At 37.8% G+C, this 9,361-nt stretch overlaps 1 protein-coding gene across 6 annotated transcripts in view; it reads right to left on the bottom strand.

Annotated features, from left to right (window-relative positions):
• Positions 1–4,701: 4,701 nt before the first annotated feature.
• RBM33 (RNA binding motif protein 33) overlaps positions 4,702–9,361 on the bottom strand; it is a 106,957-nt gene continuing 102,297 nt past the window's right edge. For all 6 annotated transcript variants that reach the window (XM_075492379.1, XM_075492380.1, XM_075492385.1 and 3 more), the window contains 2 exons: positions 8,189–8,277; positions 4,702–7,996 (listed from right to left, as the gene is read on the bottom strand). In XM_075492379.1, the coding sequence (XP_075348494.1) occupies positions 7,948–7,996; positions 8,189–8,277 (138 nt within the window). In that variant the 3' untranslated portion in view covers positions 4,702–7,947. The remainder of the gene's footprint in view (positions 7,997–8,188; positions 8,278–9,361) is intronic.

Below are 9,361 nucleotides of genomic sequence, written 5' to 3'. Positions count from 1 at the left end.
CGGTGCATCAACTTCGCTAAAACACAACTCATGGCCCAGGACTGCAGATCAACAGAGGCAGGGAAAAAAGGTACAGAGAAGCCAGGAGATAATAACTCATCAGGTTTGGGTTTTGAAGGTTTTTGGTGAGGTTTACTTTTGCTTGGAGCTTTCTGTAGAGATGTGGAAGAAGTGATGCGGAACAGGTGATGCTGCAGTCAGATGGATTATCTACAGTGTGCTCCTATTGTTAATTCAAAACAAAATCACAAGTTGAAAACTAAGCTGGAACTGTGTAAGCGAAGATGGTTATTCTTACATTGCTCACTATAAAAATCGCTGCATCAGAGGCGGTTTTCTTTACCTCGATGAGCTTTCTAAGGTCACTGTGTTGCTGGTTACTAGTATGTCTTCTATGGGGGTACGAGCAGAAATGAACAACTTGGAGTATCATCGGTCTGCCCCAAGATAACGACGTTCCCTTGAGATCTACCCCCAGTAATGATCTGACATGCTACTAATGCTTCACTGAAAATGTACATGCTGGATCACAGGTAGCCACTTCAAGTGATACCAGGGCACTAGTGGGATTTTTTACATTTAACTTTGTGAATAATTTTATCAAACTTTTAAAAAACCCTACGAAGTGCAAGACAGCCACTTTCTTGATAGAGGCCAATTCTGACCTCTTTTCTTGATACATAATATGCCATTAGGAAGGAATTAGACTTCGTTTATGTTGATATAATTGTGTTCAGAATATAATTTATGGTGACCATACTGAGCTTGCCGAGAGCTGCTCTATGTCATAAATTAAGACAGGCAATATTTGAAAGTAGAGATATTTTATTAGATGTGTCAGTACAGCTGAAGAGAAGCAGAAAAGCTTTTACATTCAGAAGTTTTCCTCCTATATCTACGTGATGAAATCCTTGTTAGCCTCCAGACCCTTTGAACTAGCCACACAAGCACAAGCCCCGTTTACCATCACCTATCCTCAGTCACTTGTTTTCCCATCCGGGGCACCTTTGCACAGCTCTGAAAGAACCCCACCCTACGATGCTGATGTAAGAGTAGGGGCCTAGAGATGCTACCATAATAAAAATGGTAAAATAATATGGTATGTGAAGCTTTTTCTGACAAGTTCGATGTTCAAGTTGTACATCAAGCGACAACAGAGGAAACATGATGAAGATCAAGCTTTATTGACATATTTTAGGTACAATAAATATATTCACATGTTGACATTTTAAACATGGAATTACATGTAAAATGAACTTGTACATGAGATCATCTTTGTGTTTCCATTTTTACATTCACTTAAATAAGTACGACAAAGATCTCTTATGCAAGCCAAGGATTTGGTATAGTTCAGTGTTACATTCAAGAAATTAGTAGTGAACACCTTGTGCAGACGAGGCTGTAGAAAACATGAGGCAGACGAACTCCCAGTGGAGTCAGTATGATACAGTCGGCTGTTGAATTTATATCCTGAACTGCTAATAAACAAACTCTGTAATCCAGATTAGAGCAATACATTTGAAGTGATTCTCAAAACACCCAAATACAGACATTGTTTAAGACTTTACAGGTTAGGAAGGATCACATTCAGTAATAGTAATAGGAGGTAGAATCGTGTCGACAGTGTTCGTATTTCTACGTGGCGATAAAAAAAAGTACTATTACTATCACTGAATTCAAGAACAGAACTCCTGAAAAAGTGAAAAGGATAAAAGAGTTGTTAATCCTGTTACGCCTGGCTTGCCACAAATGCTAGAGCATGTAAACAAAATGTTTTAATTCTCCAACACGGGTAAAACTGCAAAGCAAAACTGTTAAGTGATGCTTCTCCAGTGCTTTGGGATAGGCAGCATCTCCTAAGGTGCGATACCTGTAAAAGCAACCTCAACTTCATGTACCAAAGTCTGCAAAGAAAAGTACAGTATGATGTGCTTTCAGGGTGGGAGATCTAGGCTTCAGGTATCCTCAAAAGAGCTATAAGAACAGAAAACAGAGCAAAAGATTGAGTGCAGTGCACTCAGATAGGAAAAAGTCCGGAAAGATGAACAGAGAGTGAAAAGAGCAGGAACATAACAAGGATACAAATATCCTTGTGGGAATGGAAAAATGGGGGCAAATGAGATGGAAACGAAGTAAAGCATAGGGTAGAGGCAAAGGGTACCACAGGAAAAAAGAAAGTTGACTTATTCTAAGGGCACTTTGTATCAATAAAAATTGTATGCAATGGTACGGAAGATCAGCTGTGAATAAATGAGTGTTAGCATCTTGTTTTTGCTGTATCTGTAAGTGAAAATGTGTATTAATTAGAAGTTAAACTGTTGAAAGACATTTCACCGTCTGAAAAAGAAATCCTGCAAAAAAATGGTTTTGTTATTATACAAATAGAAATAAAACTGTAAGGTTCCAAAGTCAGCCTGACAGACACTAGGAAAAAAATACAATGCATATTAAAAAACCATTAGATGCACACAAAGAAAATCCTGAACCACTGAATGAACATAACATTAATAAAGCAGTGTTTTAAATCGTGATCTTCCAAGTGACTAAACACAACATTGCAATACAGCTACATTTAACTGTACACAGGTTCTTTTACAACAATATTCTTAATCTGAAATACCGTTTAAAATTATTTAGATGGTAAAAGGTGCTTAACCCGAGTGCTGTTACATTAAATAAAAGCAGTGTAACCTGTTGAAAAACAGTGTGTATATATAAAGCCCATTTCCAGTTAGTTAGAAAAATCAGTGCATCCAACCAAGAAATGAGAAAGCAACACAGGCACCTAAAAGACCCAGTGAGATTAACTCTTCCCTTGAGGTTTTCTTTAGCGCAATAAAGGACCACACTTTCCACCAAAATAAGCACAGAAGTAGAAAATGGAGGTGTTTTTTTAAATTAAAAAACCCAACCCTGCAAAAAGCAGTGTTATAAAGAACAAAATGATCCTTCCCAACCATATTATACCAGAAGATGGTATACGTAAGGATCCAATATGAATCAGTGTTTTTGTACACAAGACCCTGTGCTCATGTGGATAATAAGTCATCTCCATGATTAAAAATCAGGTTACAAAAAAAACCTTACACAAAATCCTTAGGATTTGATACTAATTGCAGATAAAATACTTTCAAGTATTATGTTTATGAACTAATTAGAGGTTAAGGCATGATTTAAGGTAACATTGAAACAAAAGCTCTATGTTACCCTAAATGACCTTTATAATATTGCTAACTTTCTGCAATCTGTTCAGTATGTCTCCTTCACATTTAATTTCTCATCCAACATGCTGCTAAAAAAAAAATAAAAGCACAAAAAATAATTAAAAAAAAGGTTTGTGTCTCTCTGAACAAAAATGCCTTTTTGACAGTGAACAGGTGAAGCCAGATTTCTACCTTCGAGAATCACGACTCACGTAAACACAGTACTACGCAAAGGACAAGAACAACACAATACTACGCCAGAGAACAAATCCAGGATATCTCCCGAGTTAGACAAAAAACAGGCAAAAAAAACCCCTCCAAGGAATGAAACCCCACACCCTCCTGCCCACCCTCTCACCCCAGCTCTAAGGGCAACGCACCCCCACACACACATACAGACACACAGTTACTGTGTGTAACTATAGGAAGCGCTTATAGCAGCTTCCGGGAAAATCACACAATTCCAAGCTAAACAGATAAAAGATACTATGTTAAAAAAAAAAAAATCTAAAAAATTCAGCACCAAGTAAAAGGTTTTTTCTCAGTCCAAGTAGCTAGATAATGTTAAGAAAAAACGATGAAGACCCTCAAGGTTATTCTGAAATAACCCACAGTTTTATAAAAAAATCTCTCATATATATCCTTGCAGTGGAAACCTAACATCAAAGAACTAAAATGCTCAGTCTGCTTGGCATTTTAATGGCTAGAAGGACTTTTTTAACAGAAATTTGGAAATCTGAAGTGAATCTTCAGATTTAAACTTGGGAATAAACTAGGTATCTGAAGATACTTTACAGAAGGGGTGCCAGTATTTACTCTTCTTTCCCAAAGTCGTACTGGAGATGTATGTGGGCCAAGAACAATATCCCTGTCTAAATTTACTCTCTACCACTACTTAGAGAAAAACATTTACATGGCAGCTCCTCCAGCTATGAAGATGCTATGGATCTGTCCTCCTCCTGCCTAGCACCAATTATACCGAGCTTTTCGAACACTGCACATCGTTCCCATCATACAGTATATGTGCCACATCAGTTGCTAACATTGTGATGAACCAACGTGTTACACGACCAACTTGAATTATGTGTAAAGCCAAAATATCCCCAACTTTTGAGAACAATATTACATGACAGACCTAATTTGTACTTGTACAGCACAATGGAACGAACCTAGGAACCCCACGCCTCGGTCTGACAGTGCACTGTATTTCCCCTCAAAAGTTGAAGAACAAAGATTTTTTTTTTTTTTTTAATAAAAAAAAAGTAGAACATTCTACTAAAATACCACAGATCACATGGCCAATCCAATCTTTTAGTCAAGGCAAAATATGATTACTTATAAAGTGAATTCTCCAGTGCTCAAGATGAAAACAAAGTAATTTTGGAAAAAAAAAAAAAAGTTGGCTGCATATAATCACCTACTGAGTTGCCTATTAAAATCATTATAAAATTATGCTAATAAAAACTGTGAACAAATAATACACAGATCAGGATATATGTATTGACTTACTAGCATCTTTATAAAAATTTGAAGATATACACAAAAACACATCAACATTTATGGAACTGTATCCATTAAACTTAGGTAAGACAACACAAAAAACTAACAAATAGCTAAGATGTGGTTGACTGTAAGCACTTTGAGTAACATTTTAATTTTAAAAGGTCAGTATTTACATACTACATTAAATGCCTTTTTTTGTTTTGCATTTTGCGTCATATTTTGAATGCATGATAAAGAAAGAACAAGATAATGGTTGCAACAGATCTTCCAAGAAAGTTAACTTAAGATGCTCAGATTTAACTATGTGCTGAAAGAGAACATGGCAAGAACACGTCTGTCTAGCTTTACCTCTACTTCCTTTGGGGTTTTTTGGGAGGAGACGACAAATGGATCTAAGAGAGCTGTATTGTCCAAACTGATCATTGCCAAGAGATCCACTTTTAAGTTGGGATTTGAGAACTAACAAAACACAAACATTTTAACAAATGACTCACCTAATTGCTACTTTTGCTACTGAGTTTAAGATATGAGAGAGATATGGGGACAACACAGGGCGTGAGTACGTATGTATGTGTATAATAAAATGCATATAGACATACATACATATGGTAAGTTTACATATAGTAAGATACCCAGGTACTGCAATAAGCAGCTAAAATCACCACCAGCGATCTGCCCGTACTCTGTCTATGCACAAACAATAATCTACTGCAACCGCTTTTAAAGGGGATGCATCTAGTCATTAAACAGGCATTGCTTACGTTGCCTCCTATATTTAAATAGATCTGAGGTGATTTCATGTCTTTATTCCAAAGCCACACATTTGTCTCAAAAAAAATTTTTTTAAAAACCCAACTGAATAAAAATTGTTAAAACTTAAGCTGGCTGAACCTCAGCCTCTTTGGGATGGATTCAAAACCCAAAGCAGGAGCGTTTCTACAAACTTCTTTGACTTTTGAATCAAACCCATATTCTTAGGCTCCAAGAAACCCTCTAACCCCAATAACATTTGCTTCTGACAGGACAGCTGATCAACTGCAGATGTTCCTACTGCTGAACTCAGCTGCTGGCCTGTCTGGCATTTGCATCTAACCCAGATTTCCAGGCACGCACTATTATCGCTCTACTCCGAGATGTCTTCCCATCCTTCTCGTTACAGAGAAGCTGCTCCCTAGCAGTGGGATGCATAACTGTTTAATGACTTGTTTTAAAGATAAGCATTTATTTCTTAAAAATAAAAATTACATAACCTGCGGAGGCAGCGTAGGGGTCCTAGTGCTCACGATGTGAGGAGTTAACAGCACGTGGCGGAGCCGGTCACCGCGATCAGCTCGCATGAGTCTTCACGGTCAGCTCCCACTGGGCGCTTCCTACCTGCAGCTCATTCTCTGTCCTGGGCTTGGGTCTACCCTGCAGCACTAACAGCACTGTATGTATAGTATTTGTGCTGGATGTTACTAAGTATTACGCATAAATGGGGAACTATACAGACGGGTGTAAAACTCACTTCCACGCAAAAATTCTCATGATGTTACTGAGTCTCATCACTAAGTTGCAAATGGGCTTAGAGTAGTCTTTAAATTTTTTTCCCAGTGCAATATTTCCAAAGTACCACATTATTCTGTATTATTTCAATGAACAAAGAGCTGTTTTATCTAGAAGACTTTTGACAGTATTTATTATTCAATCATTACTTTTAGTAACTTCTACTTAATTGAAAATCTGGACCAAAACTGTAAGAAAGCCAATTAGGTCTTTGTGACTTGGTTACCATTAAATCTTAAAAAAAAAAAAAAAAAAAATCTATGCTACTATAAACTTGCTTAGTTCATCCTTCCACGCTTGGCATGCCTATTTTGGACCCCATTCGCAGCCATTGCATTACATACCAATAGTGTTCTTCTGCGGTCAACTCAGGTAACAAACCTATAAGGTTTCTGTAAGTCCCCCCATTCAAATCGTACGTGGAGTGCTTAAGAGTACTCCTAAAATAAAGGATGAAGCAAAAGCTCACAGTCTAAAAACTAAGGAAATGTTCATAAAAACTGGAATCCAATATAAAGATGACATTTTAATAAGTTTATTCAAAAGTAACTGAAAAAAATTGTTCCTTTGGCAACACCATCTAGATGGTTCTAACCAAAAGGAAGTATTACGGATTTTACTTCGAATAAAATATAAATTCCTTAATGTTTGCACGTAATTTTTGGGAACTGCAACGTTCACCAGCAGATTCACAATGTCCTTATAGTCCTGTATTTACCGGGAACAACACATCAAACCAAGTCCTTTCAGTTATGGGTTTCTTATGGTTCAGCATTAGTCACAAAATAAATCTCAAAGAAAAAAAACTAATCAAAATAAAGCATAAGGCAATCATGAAACGCTAGCCCAAAAGAACTATCAGGAATTCACCACTCTTCCTGTGTAACATTTCTGAAGTGAGCCACCAAATATTTCTTTTTCCTTGTATCTGGCAAGGTCATTTAAAACAACCTAGTTACAACTTGGAGTTCACTACCCCATGATGCTACTGAAGGGCAAAGATCCTCGTTTTTAAAAACCAAGGGAAAATACAGCAATGTTATTCCTACGCAGGGTTTTATGGAATAAGTGGAGTTGGAAGGAGAAGATGGAAGTCTGTGTTGGAATAGAAAAATGCAAAGACAGACTTAACTTATTTACAGAGATCAAAACTACAATTTTCCAGTGTCACCTCCAAAGCTTCTCAGCATACTGCTATTCAGTGAAGTAGACCACGCTTAAATGTATGCAAGAATACCTTCTGTGCTCTCAGATACACAACGTAACTAATGTGTTTTGTTTAGAAAAGTGAGTTTTCATTCAAATACCTCGCACTGAAGATAAGAGCAACCATTATCAAATATTCTTTGCTATGAAGAAAGTTTTTAAATCTTTCGATGTAAACGTTCTCTCTCAAGTCACTGTGGTCACACAGTAGGATCTTGAAGAACAGTGTCTACATGCATTGAAAGCATTTTGAAAAAAAATCTGTAGTTCCACGTGGTTACAACAGAACGCGAACAAACCAAACAGAAATTCCACCTTTGCAGATCCTCTCAAGTTCAGCTCTTCTGAAGGACACCTTGCTGCTTTCTGTAGTTCAACATAGCAATTAAAGACTAAGCTGAAAGGTTTCACAACCCGATGGTTTTGCCACTGTGTCTTGTGTAGCTCCACAGTATGCTTCTGTTAGTGTCAGGGTTTCTCACAGCAGACATCACTCAACTATCAGTGCCACGTTTATGTGGGACAGATCTATCATGTGCCTGTTAAAAGAAATTTAAAGCTGGTACTCAAACTGATTCTAGGGGTGGAGAACAGACAAGGAGGTTCTATGAAGGTCACTAATAAAGAGACGCTTGATTGGCTTAAAAGAAACATTGAGCAGAGGAGACTGATTTAATCTTTTATAGGGAGGGAAGGAACCGAGGCGGCAGCAGCAGCGCTTAATTATTTACCTGTGGAATTTCTGTTGAAATGCTAAAGCATGTGCTGGCTCCTTAAATTTTGCTATGGCTTTCCGTTGTTGAGGAAGCATCTGTAAACTCTGCAGAGACAAAAAAGCCAAAATATATTTTTAGTATTCACTTAAAGTTCCCTTTAAACTAATTTTCCATCAAACCCATTGAAATTTTGTCATTTCTTTTCTCAGAAACACTTATTGGTGTCCAGGGAATGGAAAGAGACCTCTGAAACTGCAGTCAGGGACGCGGCTGAAGAAGTTTGAGCTCATGCATTAAGCAACTGCACTAACCGGAAAATCCAGACCATCACTGGTTAAGCAAAGGCAACAGCTCTTCAGTTCAATCCATACAGATGAACCAAACCCTGCAGCCAAACTCCCACCAACTGAATGAGAAACATTCAGCTGGGCAGAGCTCAGCTTCACACACAAGCACCTCGGAGTCATTCACCTGATGTATATTAAAGGATTGGGGCTTTCCACAGGTTAAACAGGACAGAAATAAGGAAAAAAGTGTTAGGTTTTGACCTCGACTGTATATCCTCACACTGTTTTAACAAAAACAAGTGGCCAGCTTTTGACAGACACTAACCACCACACGACCCCGATGAGATGCCTTAGGTCACCACTTCCAAGTCCTCTTAGTAATAGGAAACCACGTACCACACATCTACCCAGACAAGTCCATGGGATATGTGCTTCCCATACCATGAGAGCAGCATTTCACAATGCTGTAACTATCAAAAAAACCCTGTGTAGCATTGAGCAAAACATATAGCAAAACTATAGCATGCCTCAGCCAGGGCTTTGGAGAACTCATGTCCTTGCTCCCTGTTACAGCAGAAAAAGTCCAGGCAATGCCAAGATCCCGGAGAGTGGTCCTGTGATTCCATTATCTCACAGCAGCTTTTGGATGTTTAATGGCCTACACTGCAGCACATTCAAGACAGAATTGTTCTGATTCAGCATCCAATTTCCAATTATTCTTATGCCTTTGGATGCAAAATTAAAGAATTCCTAACATCTCTCTTTTCTGTGCATAAGTTTCTACATAAAGCCAATCCAATTTTGTACTGAGCTTTATACATGTATGTACAGATATATGTACACACACACGCACATATATAGGAACCTTAAAACTTTCCTAGATTTCATTATAATCTCCTGG

This window comes from Mycteria americana, chromosome 2, assembly GCF_035582795.1.
Source record: "Mycteria americana isolate JAX WOST 10 ecotype Jacksonville Zoo and Gardens chromosome 2, USCA_MyAme_1.0, whole genome shotgun sequence".
Classification (NCBI taxonomy): domain Eukaryota; kingdom Metazoa; phylum Chordata; class Aves; order Ciconiiformes; family Ciconiidae; genus Mycteria; species Mycteria americana.
Note: the sequence above shows the minus strand (reverse complement) of the source record. Positions and strands in the feature narration are given on the sequence as shown.